At 35.7% G+C, this 20,418-nt stretch overlaps 1 protein-coding gene across 2 annotated transcripts; it reads left to right on the top strand.

Annotated features, from left to right (window-relative positions):
- Positions 1-1,363: 1,363 nt before the first annotated feature.
- TRA2A (transformer 2 alpha homolog) lies at positions 1,364-20,076 on the top strand. 2 transcript variants are annotated; one of them, XM_005901259.3, is made up of 8 exons: positions 1,364-1,585; positions 11,331-11,464; positions 14,547-14,712; positions 15,582-15,770; positions 17,474-17,589; positions 18,564-18,689; positions 19,007-19,074; positions 19,242-20,076. In XM_005901259.3, the coding sequence occupies exons 1-8, from the start codon at positions 1,550-1,552 to the stop codon at positions 19,250-19,252; spliced, it is 846 nt and encodes a 281-aa protein (XP_005901321.1). In that variant the 5' UTR covers positions 1,364-1,549; the 3' UTR covers positions 19,253-20,076. The 2 variants fall into 2 exon arrangements, with proteins under 2 accessions (XP_005901321.1, XP_070225829.1); XM_070369728.1 differs by having other exon boundaries at positions 18,567-18,689.
- Positions 20,077-20,418: the final 342 nt, after the last annotated feature.

The following is a 20,418-nucleotide window of genomic DNA, read 5'->3' on the forward strand; positions in this document are numbered from 1 at the left end:
CTATTTCCCATGAAGTGACGGGATCAGATGCCATGATCTTAGTTTTCTGAATGTTGAGCTTTAAGCCAACTTTTTCACTCTCCTCTTTCACTTTCATCAAGAGGCTTTTGAGTTCCTCTTCACTTTCTGCCATAAGGGTGGTGTTATCTGCATATCTGAGGTTATTGATATTTCTCCCAGCAATCTTGATTCCAGCTTGTGCTTCTTCCAGCCCAGCGTTTTGCATGATGTACTCTGCATAGAAGTTAAATAAGCAGGGTGACAACATACAGCCTTGACATACTCCTTTTCCTCTTTGGAACCAGTCTGTTGTTCCATGTCCAGTTCTAACTGTTGCTTCCTGTCCTGCACACAGGTTTCTCAAGAGGCAGGTCAGGTGGTCTGGTAGTCCCATCTCTTTCAGAATTTTCCACAGTTTATTGTGATCCACACAGTCAAAGGCTTTGGCATAGTCAATAAAGAAGAAATAGATGTTTTTCTGGAACTCTCTTGCTTTTTTAGTGATCCAGTGGATTTTGGCAATTTGATCTCTGGTTCCTCTGCCTTTTCTAAACCAGCTTGAACATCTGGAAGATCACGTTTGACGTATTGTTGAAGCCTGGCTTGGAGAATTTTGAGCATTCCTTTACTAGCGTGTGAGATGAGTGCAATTGTGTGGTAGTTTGAGCGTTCTTTGGCATTGCCTTTCTTTGGGATTGGAATGAAAACTGACAAATTACTTCAATAGCATGACAGCAAATGCTGAAGAAAAGTTGAGTGCTGACTGCTATTGCTAAGTCACTTCAGTCGTGTCCGACTCTGTGCGACCCCATAGACGGCAGCCTACCAGGCTCCTCCGTCCCTGGGATTCTCTAGGCAAGAACACTGGAATGGGGTGCCATGTCCTTCTCCAATGCATGAAAGTGAAAAGTGAAAGTGAAGTCGTGCAGTCATGCCCGACTTTAGCGACCCCATGTACTGCAGACCACCAGGCTTCTCCATCCATTGGATTTTCCAGGCAAGAGTACTGAAGTGGGTTGCCATTGCCTTCTCCGAAGTGCTGACTAAAACCATTCAAAATAAAAAACCTACTAATTATGAAGACGATTCCAGTTTTTTCTGTTCCATCTAAATCCACTTGGAAAACATATAAAGGGACTAAAGTCAATAAAAACTTATGTGGTGACTGAAAATCTTTAAAAGGACTGACACTTAAGAAGGAGTCTGAAATTCGAACGTCAGGTGGGCAGTAGGTTCCGAGGCGCAGAGCGTCAGAGTTTCTGCGGCGGGCGTTGCTAGGCCCAGGCAACCACAAAGCCTCCTTGGGGGCGGGGCCTCTTGACGTCACAGAGACGCTCCGCCCCTTACGTCGTACACTAGGGAGGCCAGAAGATTTCTGGCGGTGCCGGCGCCATTTTGCTGGAGCCTGCGACCGAGTGGGAGTGGAGTGGAGCGGCCGTTGTTGCCGACTCTTTCCTCCTCCCCACGGTCCAGTCAGCGGGTTGATTAGGCCATCGGCCCTCAAGCCGAGACTTGTCTCTTATTTAGTTCTGGGGAGCGCCTGGCCGACATGAGTGATGTAGAGGAGAACAACTTCGAGGGCAGAGTGAGTACAAAGCCGCGGGAGCCGTCTTTGGCGGCGGCCCCGATGCTCGGGGTTTCACGGGGACAAGCGCGGTCGGGCGGGGTTGCGGGGAGTCCTGCGGGGGCCCGCTGGGAGCAGCCTCTGGAGCCATCGAGGTCGCTTCTTCACATCCCAAGATGGCTTCTGGGTTACACTCTTGCCCCAAATACCACGGATCACCCCCCTTCCCCCTTTTTTTGGAGACTGACTGATAGCCGGACTCCTGGGTCCGGTTCCCACCCCCCCCGCGGGGCACCTTGCCTTCTCCCCACCCCGAGGCTTCCTTATCGCTGTTCCAAGGTGTGGGTCCCCGTCGCGGTGGGGCGGGAGGAGACGGCAGGGAGTTCCCCTCCGGCCGGATAGTGGTAGGTGCTTCCTGCGGTGGCGTTTCTGGCGACCCCGAGCATCGTAGAGGGTCTCGGGGTCGAAAGTGCGCGGGGCTGCTGTCCGGGCGGGGAGAAGCTGGCGCGGGACTAGCTGGGGCCTGTGTCTCCTTGGCTCTCTATTGCAGTGAGCGGCCGCGTCTCTGTCGGAACCGGCGGCGTTGCGTCTATAAAGGCGAAAGCCTTGAGGTTGAAGGTGGGACGAGCCTAATGAAGTGGTTAGTCAACGACCGCACCGACCCTTAAGCGTTCTTAAGACGAGAGCTGTGAGGGGAAAACTACGCAAGGAGCCCTTCTCCTTTAATGTCCCTTCTGCTTTCTTTTCACTTCAAAATGAATGTGGAAATGCTATAACGCCTTATTTTTCTAATTCCTTAATGTTGGGCTTTTTTTTTCTTTCTTTCTTCTCTATATCTCAACTTCCAATGCTTTTCCTCCTATGACCTTTAAACACCACTCCTTTACAGGTTTTTACGGTAAAAAACAAAAAGGACTCTTCTGTCTTAATCTTACATAACTGAACAAATTTCATTGCTCAGTATTTTTACAATAGTTTGTGCTATTCTCTTAATTCAAAAAGGTTACCTGAAAATTCCAGCCCCTCTCTCTCCCATTTCTCTTCTCGACCCATCCTCCAGCAAAGAGGCTCGAAGTTTTTCATTATTTTGGGTGTGATGAATATAAACATCACAAAGATACCTTATCCTCAGCTTAAAGATACTAGGAAGTTTAGCAGTGATTGGGTTATATTTCGGAAGTTACTCTCGTAGTGAAAATTGATGGAAGTGAGTTAGTGTAAAACCGTGTGAAGAAAACAATCCCCAGACAGCATTTTCTGGCTCCTGTGTTGGCATTCTGGTCACTAGGGGAAACGCATCAAAAACACTAGGTGCAGAATAAGTTTTGTCTTTTTTTAGACGCTCATAAGCATCTGGAAACAGATAAACCAGAAAGTCGAATTAGACTTTTGTTCTTTTTGAGGTTAAGACAAAAAAGCTATCTTGAATGCCTTTAAGATTGGTTTTCTCTATTAAAATCTGAAGTCTGTAGATATCAATGAAATTACCTGCTCATTTTGTAGGATGAGGTATTGATGGTCCCAACAAAACTTTTTAAAAAATCATGTAATACTTGGTAATAAGTAGTCGTAAGCTGCTGCTTGTTTTGAAAATGTTAGCTAATAATGGGAAGAAATTTTACTGTCAGTTAAGTACAATTTTGGGGAGTTAATGTTTGTTTTGGTTTGTGGGAAATTGAAGAGAACTTCTTTGGGAACCTTATTTTCCTTTGAGGTCTTACCTTTTTTTGGGGGGGGAGGGGTCATCAAATTGAGAAATTTGGCAAATTCTAGGTAATTGTTACCTTACCCAGCTAAGAAAGTAATATATGTAAGATTCCTACCCAATTTAAGCTAAAACGCATGTAGGCATTAACTATATATTTTAATAGGAAAAGGCATTTTTACCTTTTCCTCTTTTACAGTGTTCGTGGTCATAGGAAATATTTTCACATCTGATACCCAAGTGAATGAACTCAGTATGTTCACCAGTTACCTTTTGTTTTTTGGGTTTTTTTGGTAGGTTGAAGTAATTGTCTATGTTCATAATTGGAAGAAGAATTAGAAGAGTGGGAGACAGTTTTCTGATGATGTACTTTTTTTGTTGTTCTCTTAAAGCAGTTTCATATTCAGCAGTGCTTTTAGTTTTTAAACTATAGTGCCCTTGGTTTTATAAAATAAAATTGTTGTGTTATCTTTGTACATAAATGTAATAACGTTTTAGAGAGTCTCAGAAAAGGATTTTTAAATGGTGTTTCTGAAATGTTTTAAGTAGTTGTTATACTTCAAACATTTTTATTAAAACAAAACATCAATAGGTCAGTGTTCAGATTTCATTTCGTTTATGTAAGGAATAAACAACATATGTTAACCATATCTTATTGAAAAGATATTTAAAATGACTCTGTGGAAACTTTGAAACATATTAAAGAAACAGGATTGAAACTAATAGTTCCTACTTTTATAGCATTTTACAATCTCCCCCCTCACCATCTTTGATATATTTTCTAATTTACAATGGCTGGAGAACTCTTAACATTTTAGAAATTAAAAACTGATGCCCAAAAAGACAATACAGCCAGGAATCTTGAGATTTGCAAGTCCTGATCCATTGCTTATTGCCTGCAAAAAATATGCTATGTATATATTTTGATTATTTTTCTTAAAAGAGCACACTCCATGTCAGTGTCTCAGAGCTGTTAATGGAGTTTGCTAAAAACAATTACAAGAACTTAATTTTCCATTATAGATAATTACCTCTTGAGTTTCTTAAAACATAAAAGAGCTTTATAAAGGAAAATATAATTTGCTGAATTTTTGTTAAAAGTCACCCTAGCAGTTAATCAGTCATATTCCCTTCGAAAGTATTAAGCATCTCTTACCTTTTTTGTAAAGACCAGATGTTCTCAAAGGAGAGAATTTGGAGTCTGATTTGTGATAACTGATAGCTCAAATCTGGGTAAAAGTCAGAATATAGTCAAGTACTGTGTGATAGAATTAATAAGAAATTCAGAAAATGAAGTTGAATGATTTTGTGAGCCCAGAGGAAAGGAAAAGTTTTATTTAGTATGTAAAACTTAACGTTGCATATTATGATAAGGGAAATACGAATATTGATTGTAAGAATGAGACAATGGGGAGGTTGCTAGACTACATAGGCTTGACTGTGTAGTCAGATAGTGGAGGAGTGTGATTTCTAGATTTAGGAATTTGGACTTAATCCAATATGTGGTAAGGAGCCATCGATAGATTCTTATGAGAGTAGCATAATGAAAGGAATTTATTTCTTTAGAACAGAAAATAGCAGAGGAAGAGCAGCAGGGTACACTTAAAATATTTAAGGAAGGAGCTTATGAAAAGTCTTATCTAAACTGGAGAGCAGTGGGATGTAAAGAATGAGCAAGAGAATTTCAGGGGATCCAGAAGAATAGCGATACTTACTAAAATAAGTCCATTTAAGCAGTTTTCTTGGCATGTGCATCAAGTTAACAGAATTTTAAGTGGAACTATCTTTATTTGGAGTTAGGAGTGAGATTGGCACTTGAGCTGACTTTCTTTGCATGTCATCTTCATAAAAATAATGAATAGTTTGCTGTGTACAACTTCAACTAAAATTAGGATTTCAATCTCAAAAAATTTTAGTATCCTTGATAGAAATTAAGGGGAATGGAAATTAATATTTTCTTGTTATTTTACTTATTCCCCTCTTTAAATTTAAAATTTTAAAAATTAAAAAAAATTTTTTAAATGAAACTTAGAAAAACATTGAGTCCAATTTTTTTTTTTTAAAACAATGGCCCTGAGTTTTTAATCTAGGTTAAGGATCCTTTATCATGTAGCAGTCTATCTTGTAATTCCATGATTGTGTATACTTAGTAGAATTGCTGAAGAGGAAGGGTACTACTTATTCTGGCATCCTGTTTTGAGAGCTTGTTCTGGCTTTTTGAGTAGCTGGGATATTTTAAGAGACCCTAGTATTCCCATTCTTAATATATGAGATGATTAACTGGATAATAAAAGTGAAGAGCAAAATGCAAATTCATCTATCAAGTTGGAATTTAAATTTGTGTGTGTTAAGATATTTTGTTAAAGAATATCAAAAATAGGGGAAGGTTTTTTGTTTTTGTTTTTTCTTAATTGAAACCTGTTTTGTAATAATAAGGGTGATGACTATGCCATTAAAAACCCAGCTTGGCCACTAGTTTGTTTTTTTTTTTTAAACCCCTCTTGTCTTTTTTTTTTTAATGAATACAAATAAAATTGAAATCCTATTTTATAGATAAGGATGTTAGCAGTTTAGGTTTAAATAAAAAAAAAAGTTAGTCCAGCTTCTTCAGCAGTTTAGTTTTACGTATCTCATCATATCAACCTGTTGCAGAAGAGTAAGGCTTCCATTCTTTTAGTAGGAGTATTATTGAACTTAGGGAATAGTCTGTGTCTCTTGAGTTTAATTTTTTTTCTGAAATAATATGTATCCAATTTTAATACTTTTTGTTCTCCCCATCTATTTATTTAAGCAGAGAATTTGTAAAACTTCAGAAAATGTTCAAATTTTTATATTTGAGATTCTTTCACTGAAGGGTGCTCATTTGCTCAATCTAAGCTAGAAGGTGGGATTTTTAAAGGGAACAGTACAACCAGTTGTACCCAGGATGCCTAACTGTACTTCTACAGATTTGCCATAGTTACTACTTATAATTTGTAGCATTCCTAAAATGAGTATAAAGAGTCTTGGGATCTGAAAGACTATCAAGGGTAACATTTAGAGATAAGAGTCATTTTTTTTAAATACAGATAAACTTTGTTTATGGACTTAATTTTGTAAATGAAGTTACGTCCTTATGGTATAGTGTGTAGTATACAAGTGTAAAAATGGCCTTGAGTAATCAGCATAAGTTTTTTAAAGCTTGTAAATACTGTGAAAATCTGTTGATAACATCAGTGGGTGCTCAGTCATCATGTAACTAACCCTGAGACCCCCTCTCCTAAGCTGAGTGAGTTAATAGTTACTATTCACACATCGTAACCAGTTTAGTAGGATAGACGTGAAGATGAGAAAATGGTAATGATTGGACGGGAAATCAGTAAACACTGTAAAAAGAAAAAAATTGAGAAGGAAATAATGAAAGAAAATGTGGTTTCCCCTCCTTCCTTTAAGTTACTGCCATAATGTAGTTCTGTATAATCTTTACTGTCTCATGATTTTCACCAAAGTATAAGAGACTAGGCCTGAACAGTCTGAGGCAGAAGAAAAGTAAAGTTTTTTCCCTGAAACTAAGGCCCTGTAGTCTTACTTACTCAAGATTTGTAAATACTCCGTAACACTAAAAGATGAAAACATAAGTAGGAAATTTTGTAATGGGTTCTTAGTGGTTTGTTTTAATATAGCTAAACTACTTTAGTCCTTTTACATTTATTTTCTATACCTTTGAAGTTGCCACTTACACACTGGTTTTTTGGACAACTGATCATAGCGTGTAAGCTGACTGGTTTATGAACCACGTTTAAAGTTTGTACAGAAGGAAATTTCATGGTGGTCCAGTGGTTAGGAATCCATGTTTCACAGGGATCAAGGGTTTAATCCCTGGTCAGGGAACTAAGATCCCACAAGCCACATGGCATGGCCTAAATAAATAAAATTTATATGAAAGATTTGTAAGTTTTACAGGTAATTTCACAGTGTGACATGAGTTTAAATTTAACTGCCAATTCTTTAATAAACTGTCTTAACACGTTGCCAGAATTATTCCAAACTTTAGAGACTGTAAAGACATACAAGTTAGAAGATCTGTGAGCCTTCGTAGATAAAAAAATCACTTTAATCTCACTTAAAATGCAGCATACTGGACTTTAAAAGAAGGTAAATTATTTTAAAATAGCTAATATTTTGAGCAGTTGGTATTTGCTTTTTAAGAAATTGCTCTAATACTAGTTATGGATTAAAAAGAGTGAAAATATTTCTTTTGTAAGCTTAAGGATCTGTAAAAGAAACAGCTTAATACTCAAAAGGAAGGAAGCAGAACTGCTATAAAAACTGAAAGACTGAAATACATGAATTGAATAAACACAGACTGTTGTCTAAAAGTCCTGAAGAATGAAGTTCTTAGTACAATAAATATAAGTTATTTGGGTAATTTAAATCCCTCCCACCCCCACGTATAGTTCACCTAAACGCAGTAGTATGTTTCTGTGGAAATCTCTCAATTTTACAAAGTAGTAGGGAAATATGTTTTGAGAATCTGTTTTAAAAACTTAGGCTATATTCATATAGACTTGAACTTCTGTAAACTTGGCACTGTTACTTGGCATTTGCCTTGTCATAATATTAGAATGGGTTATAGCGTAACATTTTTATTGGTTTATTTTAATGGGCTTTAAGTATTAAGCATACATATGGTTGGAATTTGTTTTCCATCTATAATATACTAGGTATATTAAAAGACACTGCAGTTATTTGCTGTAGGATTTTTTTCATGTTCTGCAACTACATGTGCATATTTAATAACCTTTTTCCTGATTAAAAAGTAGTACATGGTTATAATATTTTTACACATAGATAATTCTTAGATTGAGTACATGGTCATGGTATATTTATACATAGACAATTTTTAGACTGCTTGTATGGGATACACTATAGTATTTCTTAGAAATCGTAGTTAGCTCCTTTTTATTTTTGGCTGTGTACTTCAGCTACCACTAGAGGCATCTTGTTAATAAAGAATAGTTTAAAAAAAAAAAAAAACATGATTTAAGCAGGTTGTGCTGTGAGAACTTTCTGCCCAGCTCCTGGTTTATAGAAGGCTACTTAAGATATATTTCTATTAAAATTTGTGATATGATTTGGTTGAGTCATTAATCTGCCCATTTCAAGTAGGCACTGTGTTGGTTGGTGGGTCCAGATGCAGGTTACTTAGGAATTTGCAGAACTTCTTGACAGATTTAAGAGCAGGTTAAGTAGTCTCTAGTCAAACGGGACAGATAACACCCTTCTCAATGTCTGTTTTTCTCTTTGCAATTTCGATTCTTTTTCCAAATTCTGAATAGTTGTATGAATTTCTTTGGGAAAAGTTGATATTACCATTTCATAATGAAGATAGTCAAAGATGGAAAAGAATAATCTAGCATTTGTCCACAAAGGGCTTATAGTCTAATTTCTAATGCGCAGTGAAGAGTAAAAGTTTTTTATGCTCTGTAGTTTTATTTTTTAGTTTAAGTTTATTGACAGTTGTTGATTTACCTTTTTAGCTAGATGTTTCTAAATTGTTTTTGGAAGTTACTGACATCTTTATAAGTTAAAATGACTGACATCTTTATAAGTTAAAGGGTGAGTTATGAGCACTCTTTGTTAACCTTGAATGATTCCATGAAAAAAATATATGCATTTTGAGGTTTCCCTGAGATAAAAATTGAAGGGTAGGTAACAGAGGAGGTTAGGTATTTGTGACACCTTGGATAATAAAAAGCAAAAGATATTCTGTCATGTCATAGCTTTTACGAACAAAGTAAAAGGAAAATTATACATTTTCCAGTGGGTTGCTATGCCAGAAATGAGATTTAAAATTTAAATTGTTACTGGGTTACCTTGTTAATGTTAACACCTAAAAAGTGGTTACCTTCAGCACTATTGAATAATTTTCTACAATTGTTTTTATGATAGAAGTCTTTAATATATAAACTTATTTCTGTCTTAAAAATTAAAGGTGGTAAGAGTATCAGAGCACACAGAACACAAAGCTTTTTGCATATATAACAAAGGCTGTAGTGATGTTTGTAGATTGATACCAAGGGATCTGTTTATATAAGGGAAAGCCAAAAGAAGGGCGGGGGTATTAGGTATTTTTACCTAATAAAATATAGGTAATGAACTGGCCTATGAGACTTCAATTACAAATGAGTGGCCATACTTTTGTTTTTAGTCCTGAATATGCTGCTTTTACAGTTTCAGTGAATGAAAAAACCTAAATTGCTATGCCTGCTCCAGGCATCTGTCCAGAAATTTAGAAAGTATTTGAGATGTGGTGAAAGACTTTCTGTAGGTAAATAAATGGAGAAGGTGGATGTTGAACAGAAGGGTGGCTATGTATTTCAGTTTGTTTTCATCTGAAAAAAAAAAAATGGGCCTGGTAGCATCAATAGTACCATTTTTGAAAAATAAGCCTGAAGGAAAACTTCAAGGAAGTTGGGTGATAATCTTAATGACATAAATGAAAATTGGTAGAAAATGGGTTTGTTTTTACTAATAATCAAGGGTCAAGTGGACAGAGAAACCAAACTGTCCATCCTACTTTGGTCATAAGTTCTTCAGGTCTATCAAAATTTTAAAAACAGGCTTCTAATAAGTTTTAAATGATTTGGAAAGTTTTGATTTATATCCAGTTTTTTTAGAAGCCAGTCAGATTTCTGATAAATGATATAGTCACTGAAGGGAATATAAGTATGCATAACTATGTAAAATATGCAAAAACTATGAAAAAGGTAGGATAAACAATAAAGACCATGATACTAATTTACAACCACTAGGAACTTAAAAGCCAAAGGGGAAATTTTTAATTTCATATTCCCCTCCCTTTTTTTTTTTAGTATGCTTGTTTTATTTCAGATTGTATCTTTCTGGTTAAAGTCAGAGTAAGCAAAGATAGTGGTCAAACAATCAGGAAATGTTAGTAATTTTACTAATTGTGTTTTACTTCTCTGAACCTCAGCATGTGTCCTATAATAGGTGAGTTTAGATAGGTGTGTTCAGATATTCCAGCCTGTGATGCTTTGCTTTAACTATATCTTAGTATCGTAGCCCGGCTTAGGGAAAGCTTATTTTGAGATCATTGGGAATCTTCAGGTTATAAATTAGTGAATACTTAAGACATAGGTATGGGGGGGTTACAGTTAATGTTAGAGTTATGCTTGAATTAAGTATTTATATTAAAACTGCTCACATTTTAGGAACTAGGATGAAACTTGAAAGGGGAGGAGGGTGAACAGTATGGTAAAAAACATTTAGAGAAATTCAGTAAATTCTCTTTAATTGTTAGAAACTAGAGTTTTGAACAATTTTAAAGATTATAAAATTGTTTTTTTAATAAACTAGTTATTTGCACTTTACCTGCTGGCTTTTCCATTTGGTAGATAACATTCTGAACTCCAGCAGAGTTTTATAATCCCCACGTGCTTAAATATACTAAATGTTCTTTTTCCATTAAGGTTAATGTTCGTGAAGAAATTGAAGAGTTTTTTCCAAGAATGTGGAAGATAAATCAAGATAAAAGAAGGCTAATGAAAAGTATTAAAGATCAGAAAATTAAAATTGAATGGGGGAAAAAATTGAACAGAAGATTGGTCAGATAGAAGCACTTGAATATTTTTTTTAAGGCTATTTTGAATTGTTTTGGGGAAGAATACACGAAGTATGAAAAATGAAAAACTCAATGAAGAATGAAGAGAAGTAGAAAGCAAGAGTGAAGTAGAATTAAAAGAATCTGGAAGAATGAATGGGTCCTAGGTTAAGTAAATGTATGGTTTATGTTCCAGTGTCTGTATGATCAAGTTGTAGATGAATTTGCATGATTACTTAGTTAATAGAGAATTGGTGATCTGGTTCAAGTAGGGAATTATTGAGGACAGTTAGCAGTATTAACAATGGGTTATTAATGAGCTGAAATTTTTTCTGGAGGGTGTTGCCTAACCATTTGTTTTTCAGGAGCAATCAATATAAATAATTACGGTACTTTAAATGTTAGGTGTTAGGCATCTATGTGACCAGTGCCATTTGTAATACTGTCTTCTTTGTTAGGAGTCTCGCTCTCAGTCAAAATCTCCAACGGGAACTCCTGCTCGTGTAAAATCGGAGAGCAGGTCAGGATCTCGTAGTCCATCAAGGGTTTCCAAACACTCTGAATCCCATTCTCGATCAAGATCAAAATCCAGGTGAGTGTTTAAAATAATATGTGAGTATGTTTAAAATGCTTTTCTTGGATTTTTCTGGGCAAAGTGGTTTGTACCAAATCCCTCATTTTTGTTGTAATTTTTTCCTAGAAATTTCGCTCAAAATCATGACTTTTTTTTTTAAAACAATGGAGTTTAGAAATCAGTGGTATGTTACAGATATAAAGACTTAGATAAGGTAGAATAATTTGTTAGCTCTATTAATCTAGAGCTGTTACTCGTTATTAATACAAATTAAATATGTGTTGATTTAAATGTGCTGGGTTATTGTTTTATATTATTTCAGCAGTATTTGCACAACAAAAAGATAATTTTCTCCATTGAAGATTTGGCTTACAATTTTAATGCAGAAAAGGTTGATATATGTACGTGGTACTGGTTATCAGAAGGATTTGAGAAGCTTTTTCAAGTTTCACATTACAGCTACATTCTTTAACTGAAGATTTTGACTCATTAGGTCCAGGGTGGAACTCTGATCCTCTGATCAGATAAATTGTTGGAAAGTGGTGCTGGAGTGATTCAGAGTTCTAGCCACTCCCCCTGATTACAGCAAAGACTAGTGAGCCCTTGCGGGGTTCACTGTTTCAGAGATCTTAGGTGTACTGTTGTGGAGCGGTGGGATGAACAGTTAAAAGCAATCTGGACAGTTATTTTTATTTTGATAAGTCATTGTAATTTCTTGATTAAAACACATAATTTATGTCTCTGAATAGAGTATCCTTGCAAGGGGACATGAAACAAGAATCAAAGGCTGTACTTTTCTTGTAGTCTACAGTTGGTTCTTTTTCTCTGTTGTATCCAGGATCCAGCCTAGTGCTTGATTTGCTAACCACTCTGTATATTTAACTGAATCCACATGTGCAGAATTGTGCTCCATAGAATTCGGGTGTGGAAACAGAAGTGAGCATATTTTAATTTTAGGACTTTCTGGTTGCTACTCTCAGCCTAGAATATTCTTCCCTCATGATATTCTCAAGTCATCACTTGATTCAGTTTTATGCTCCTGTATCACTGGAGAACATTAAATACCAGTGCACACACAGTATTCCCTTACTCCTAATTTTTTTTCATGATATTTATCACTATCTGACTTAGAGAAAGGATAAGCACTCACATCACTTCTCATTACTTTAGTCCTCCTTCAGTACCTGTTGGTGGGGGGGGCAGGATTGATGCTCCTGTGCATACCAAATTCTCAGATGCTCGTTGGTGCATGCTCAATCATTTCAGTCGTCTCTGACTCTTGGCAACCCTATGGACTGTAGCCCACCAGGCTCCTCTGTCAGTGGGATTCTCCAGGCAAGAATACTGGAGTGGGTTGCCATTTCCTCCTCCAGGGGATCTTCCTGACCCAGGGGTTGAACCTTTGTCTCTTGAGTCTCCTGCGTTAACAGGTGTGTTCTTCACCACTAGCACCACCTGGGAAGCCCCTCTCAGATGCTCAAGTCCCTCTTGTAAAATGGCATAGTACAGTCAGCCCTCCATACCTCCGTACAGGACCAACACATTTAAATGTAACAGTTGGTATTTTATGTAACAACTAGCTTTACTAATATTTTTTATTTTTTAAATTGAAACTGTAAATTAATGCTAAGGAAAATAGAAAACCCTGTTCAGTGTTCCTATATGGACACAAGTTCTTTCTAGTTCTACCCCACCTTCCCATGATTAATTTCTTTTGGATAGTAGGCCATTCATGGTATTGTTTTCATTCCAACTCGGAATTGTTTGCCAAGGAACCTTTGCTCTTGGTATTCCTAGAACACTTTTCCCCTGCCTGCCTAGTAAAATCTCCCAGCTTTATTGTTTAAATTTTCTGGCCCTCAGCATTTATAACATTTACTGAATGCCTTGTAGAAGTTATTTTGTATGACTGTCATCACTGTTAGTCTGGGTGTTTAAGGATGGATGAGATGAATAGTAATAAGAAATTCCATTTTCTTTGCAATGGGAAGAATGTGAGTAATTGGAAATAATCAAACAGTATATGAACTAGGGAATCAGCAGTAGAAAAATTGGTGAGATGCTGTAGAAGGTTTGAAAAAAATGAAGACCATTAAACATGAGGACTGTTAGGTGAGGTGGGCGGTTTAGGTTGTGATGAGTTAATTTAGCTGGTGCTAGATTGCAGCAGGCTAAGGAAAGACTGGAGAGGAAATGATACGTAACCGTGAAGGGAATATAGGACAATACTGAAAAGGTAATAAGACTCAAACAGTTTTATTGTGATGGTAGTTGGTTGGTGGTTTGTTAGGTCTTTTTTTTTTTTCCCCATTTTAAGAGTATGGTATTAAATGCATTCATATTGTTGTACACATCACAGCCATCCATCTCCATAATTCTTTTTATCTTGTAAAACTGAAACTGCGAGTTAAACAAGTACTCTCATTCTCCTCCCCTTCCAGCCACTGACAAACCACCATCTTTCTTTCTGTCTCTATGATTTTGACTGTTTTTAAGTATCTCATCCAAGTGAAATCACAATATTTGTCTTCTTATAACTGGTTTATTTCACTTGGCATAATGTCCTCAAGGTTTATCCATGTTGTAGAGTATTAAAGAATTTTCTTTCTAGTGCTAGTTGATATCCTTCTTTTTAAAGAAGGTGGAGCCTTAACATGATTGTAAGGTAAGGTGAAAAGAGTTAACTGGAAACGAGGAGATATAGTCTACAAGAGGAAAAATACTTTTTCCTCTAAAAGGATAAACAAGCTGAAAACAAGCAGGGATAAACGTATAGGTCCTTGGAATTGTCAAAAGTTCAGAAAGCTAAAGTAAAACTAATGAATCACTAACAAAATTTGTAAAAATTTACTGTGCACATACCAAAAAGACAGTTTACAAATAGGGAGCACTCAAACCAAACATGGAATGAGGCTCAGTGGTGTGTTGTTATTAATACAAAGCAGCTTATAATGGTGAGCAGGTGATGTCTTTAAGTATTTGATGATTAAATTATTGACTCATCTGTTTTTGTCCAGAGAGCCTTCAATTGGTGTTCTTATTTTTAACAGCGTTAGCCATTTTGTTCCAATATTTTTACCTAAATTTATTTCTCTCAAAGGTCGAGGTCAAGGAGGCATTCTCATAGACGTTACACTCGATCCAGATCCCATTCTCACTCTCATAGGAGACGATCTCGAAGTAGGTCATATACACCAGAATACCGGCGTCGAAGGAGCCGAAGTCATTCTCCAATGTCTAACCGGAGAAGACATACAGGCAGCAGGGTATATGGTTTTTAAGTTAATGAAAACCTTTTATGTATTTCCTGTGTCTTTAGTCATAGTATAAAATCTTGATTTTGTAAGAGCTAGAGCACTGTTTAAAAGTGATACTCTAGAAACATCCTTGGCTATATGAATATTGTTTATATGCATTCAATTGTATTTTCTTTTCTTGACTTTTGAGTCATTAAAAGAAATTTGGGGGAAAACATGTTGCAAGAATGGAAATAAAAAGCTAACTTGAAAATATTGAGATTAAAAGTTTTACCATGGAAAGAGGGTAGCAAGGAAATACTAAGCAAACACTTATATTGAGCAATATGCAAAGTTCCTCAGTGCGTTAATAAATGCAGTTAACCTTTCCATGAGACAGGTTATCTTATTATTGATAAAGAAATTGAGTCTTGGATATGAGGTTTGATTCTATTTAACAGTGATGGAATCTGCTATTATTTAATGGTGTTTTGAAATCAGCACATTAATTTTTCAAATCTGGAAGGAATATCCTTGCTAAAGAGTGAAAATAGAAGAGGGGAGTCTAATCAGCAATTGCAGATGAAGTCAGGTTGAGTACAGATCTATAAGGGATATAAAACATTTGAATAAACTAGAAATAGACATTAAACTAAAGATAAATTCTTAGTATTTGTTCTGAAAATTGCTGGACTAGTGAATTAGTGACATTTTTATTCAGTCTATAACCTGAAGTATATTCTAAAGAAGGCTTGAGTGTACTGTAAACTGTAAAATATAGCTCATCTGAGTTTCCAGGTGACTTTGTGTATTGGATGAAGTGCCCTAAGCAGAAGTATTTCTGTATGTTTGTTGTTGTTTTTTTAATTTGGAACTTAAATAACATCTTTATTCAACAGGCAAATCCTGATCCCAATACTTGTCTAGGAGTGTTTGGCCTCAGTTTGTACACAACAGAGAGAGATCTTCGCGAAGTATTTTCTCGATATGGACCATTGAGTGGTGTCAATGTGGTTTATGACCAGCGAACTGGACGGTCACGGGGATTTGCTTTTGTTTATTTCGAGAGAATAGATGACTCAAAGGAGGTAATTTTTTGTAATTATTTTTGTCACTTTGAAAAATTTCTGATGTGCATTATTTAGTATTGAGTTACTTTTGAAAGTTGATTAATAAATTTCCAGTTCCATAAACATTATGTGCTCTTTAATTCTCTGACATAGTTTAAACTCTTCTGTTAGTGTTAAAATTGGAATGTTCAGTTTCACTTTCCAGCTAAAATGCGTATAGGCATATCCTGATTAAAATCTGGCCTTGTGAAGTAGTGTATGAGTTAAATGGAAAAGGTGAAGTGTATATAAGTGTTCTCTTTTGAAAAAGCCTTATTCATGGCTCTAAGCAAATGATTACATTGACTTTTAAAAAATTGTGTTTAGGTTTAATCTGTTTAATTTTTTGTGTGTCTGATTATCTCCCTGTCTATACAAGAGCTTTGTTTTTCTATTCTCTTAATGTTCATCTATCATTCTGTTCTATAAATGAAAAATAATACATGGAAAGAGTTGGTACCTTTTCATTTTTGTTTAGTGCCCTTAATATGCCTAACAGAATGATCCCAGTCAATGTCAGAGATTTGAAATAGTGTTGTTCTAATGTACTAGGTAATGGATTGTAGAGGAAGCAGTAGGCTTGCCTTCAAAAGTTCATGGTGATTGAATTGAAAATTCCATTTTAAGGAATTTTTGAAGCTCATTTGTTAAAGAACGGAAGGTACTGGCTTGTCTTCTTTGTACCATTTTATATGTGACAGTAGTTGGGTGTAGGTCATTATTGCTCTTTGTATCAATAGTGTTTGGTTACAGTATAAGCAGTCAAAAGCATATCTTTCAACAGTAATAGATGCTATTGACATCTGGTGGTAAAGCAGGGATGATATTAAACATTCTGCACTGCACAGGATAGCCACCGACAACACAGAATTAACCACTGCCAAATGTCAGTGGTAGTGTTGTTGGAAAACCTGGATAAGTCTAACAAAATAATGCTCTCAGTTGAAGGCATTTATATGATAGACATACTAATAGACACTAGTGGGTTTTTATTGTTGCGTATTTGTGTTTTGTTTTTTCCTGTTCTCAATTAAAGGATAAAGGTGTAAATTTAGAAATACCAGGATATCTGACCTGAAGTAAAAGTGCAGACAATATCACAATTAAAATTTGTGTAAATGTGAAGCTTGTTTGCCCTGCCTTTTGACGCCCCTGCTTTGTTTATTTCTGAATGAGGTAAAATGGAATGACAGCCTCACTTAGTTCCAAAATGCTTCTTAAAATGTGTTAAAGTGGTTGATTTATTAATGCTTTTATTAGTATTAGTACCAAAGGGCAGAATGGTAGAGAATATGAGCTCAGGTATAATCTTGGTGCAGATTAGAAAGTTCCTTTGTATCTGAAGCTCACTAGGTGGCAGTATGGTATTTTAGGAATGGCTTGACAAGTTTAGACCTGTTCACTGAATTGCACTTTCTGCTTTGAGTTGCTCAGACTGAAGCTAGATTCTGAAGCCTCAGAATTCTGCAGGTTCTGTGGTTGCTTCTTTATAACTTTTAACACAAGCCTGTGTAAGTGTTCTTGTGTACATTGAAAATTCATTATTGACAGGCATATAGCAGGAATTAATATGTCAGGTCCTTGCTGTTTTTACTTGAAAGAAATGTTTACCAAATTTTCAGTTTTGAAAGTTTCCCCTTGGTAAATTATGCATGACTTTCTGTGCCTGTTCTCTTTTATAGGCTATGGAAAGGGCAAATGGAATGGAACTGGATGGTAGAAGAATTCGGGTGGATTATTCTATCACTAAGAGAGCACACACACCAACACCAGGCATATACATGGGCAGACCAACTCAGTAAGATTTCGAGTTTCCTAAGCTGAAGTTTAAGAGTCAGAAAGCCACCAGAAATGTGTGCACGTCTTTGGTTAATCAAAAGATAAAACTTTTTCCCCCTGTAATTAGAATTGAAAGTTATTTAATGTGTGTGTATATGTGTGTGTGTGTGTATTATTTGAATCACTTTAATTTTTTATATGTATATTTGATCAAGGAGACAAATTAAAACTAGTTGAAGTGCATTCCTACCTCTTTTCTTGTACAATAGAATTATTAAATGCTAGAAAAATACAGTATGCTTTTAAATACTTCTCGTTCTATTTATGTGACCTTGGAAGCCTATGTGTGTAGGAAAAAGTTTTTTAATATATTAAAACCAGAGAGTGAAAGAAGGAATATAAGCTTTCATTTAATGTGAAGCCTCTTGGGGAAAAAAGATTTGACAAGGAGAGCCCACTGAAAACTAAAGTGAAAATAATGTCCATATGATTAAGAGTTAGGAAAACAACAAGGAAAAGACGGCTTAGAATTTAAATTCACTGATAGACGTTTGAACACCAGACCTTAACATTTAGTGCTGGACTTCAGTATAAAGTAGTTAGTTTTCTTTGGTGTTCAGGCTTGGATACTTTTAAATTCTTGAGGTTTATTAACTGCTTTTGAACTGGTCATAGAACATGCATCTTAGTACTTAGGTACTTTTTCTCAGCACAGTGCTTTTTTTCACCTTATTGAAAAGGTCTTACTGATTGGATAGTGCATTCTAAGGCCTTATAATTTGTAGTTAGTGAAATTATTCCTGGCTATTTATTGGTATAAATATGAAGCAGAATATCATAGGAGTCAACAAAGTAAGACATTGAAGTAACTGGCATGAAAGGGTTATTGTTTCTCTCTTAGCTTCTTCCATTTTATTTAAGTATCTATTTGTATTAAATGATAATAGAAAATAATCATTCCTGTTGATGTGGAATTTGCACCTTTTTCTACAGCAGTGGTGGCGGTGGCGGCGGCGGCGGTGGTGGAGGTGGAGGAGGTGGCAGACGTCGAGATTCTTACTATGATCGAGGATATGATCGTGGGTACGACAGATATGAAGACTATGATTACCGGTACAGGTAATGTTGTAACTTACGATTTCTGTTCTGAATTAGATGATAATAGTAGTATTGGCACTTTTAATTTGTTTAATGTGTATTGATAAAAATGAGTGAAATATGGGACTTCCCTGGCAGTCCAGTGGTTGATACTCTGTAGTTGAAATGAAGAGGCATGTGTATTTGTATTGGCCAATACTCACCTTGTATAGTTGGTGCATTGAAAAATTAATAGCTTATCTTAGATCTGCTACTATTTTGAATGATGAAATTTTTGTTTTTATCTGCTTCAGTGTAGTGATAATGTGCTTTGCTAAGTAATCTTTTATTTCCTACAGAAGAAGATCACCTTCTCCTTATTATAGTCGATACAGATCACGATCAAGATCTCGATCCTACAGCCCAAGTATGTATACTTTTGCTTTTGTCACATTAAAAACCTAATTTGTAATTAATGGCTTATTTTAGAAAATTAGGGTGTATGGTGACTGTTAATAGTTGGGAAAATATTAGGCAAGTGAAACTGTAATTGTCATTTGACTTATTTTTTTTTTTTTTTTTACTCTTTTGCAGGACGCTATTAATAAGCAGAGTGGTCGCAGTTGAGGACATCTTTTTCTCTTTTTTTAATTCTGGATTTCCCCAAGCTTCTAATCCTTCCTACTCCTCAAAAAGAACCCTTAAAAAATCTTTGGTTTGTTTAGCATCTACACTTTGTCAATTGTATTGCTATTTTCCACCCCTTTTATTATATTCTTAAAGATGTAATTGTCATTTTTGAGTAGTTAAACATCTTGAGGAAAAAAGGAACCCCCGTGTTATGCTTTGTAAATGATTTTTTTGTTTGTTTTTTGCTTTTATGGAAAATTCACTCCTAGCTTATCAAAATGAGGAAAGAAATGATCTTTTTAAAGCTTCTTTTGTGTTAGATATTGTATTAGACATTGTATTAGAGGTCTGCATTTACTACAAACTCCTTTTTCTTTTGGGGAAGTTAGTAGTAGTTCAGTCAGGTCAAGTTTGTCTGGGGTGGCATGGAACAGTCAAATAGTTGAGTGTAGAAAGTTTGAAGCTATAGAAGAAAACACTTACTTGGTCATTTCTTTTGAACAGAATTTTTGAACCCTAAAAATTACATCTTTTTTTAGAAATGAAAAGCTTGTGGACTCCTATAAAACATGTATTTAAAATACATTTGTTGAAACTAAAAACGTAAAGTGTGATTTTTGTGTTGAATTTATTAATCAGTGAAGGACAGCCCTTATTATTTATTACTTAGAGCAATTGTATAATTGCTATTAGAAATTTTGGTATTGGGACAATGGTTTAGGCAGGCTGTTTGTGTAGAGTTCTTAGAAGTAGTGGGGGGGTAGTCTTTCTTTCAAATAAAAGTTAATTTCTTTGAAAATGGGACTCTCTCTTTATTGTGGTAGAGTGGGAAAATATAACTGGATTAATTTGGATTTCCTTTTTCCTAGTACTTTTGCATGCACCTAAATGTATAATCTGTGTCTCTTCTTCAGTCTTGAAAAACCCTTTTCTTTCCTCCCTTTTTTTGTCAACTACCAATATTGATAGTATTCAGTGTTGAAAAGATAAATAGTATGGTTTATTTCTTCAAGAAGCCCACATTCTAATGGGAAAACACACTTAAATGACTGTAATGAAAGGGGAGGCTGTACGAATGAAGAGGTGGATGATTTTTCAGGTGATCTTTAATAAAAAGTATAGGAACGTGAGCCTCCTTTGT

The sequence above is a fragment of the Bos mutus genome, chromosome 4 (genome assembly GCF_027580195.1).
Source record: "Bos mutus isolate GX-2022 chromosome 4, NWIPB_WYAK_1.1, whole genome shotgun sequence".
NCBI lineage: Eukaryota > Metazoa > Chordata > Mammalia > Artiodactyla > Bovidae > Bos > Bos mutus.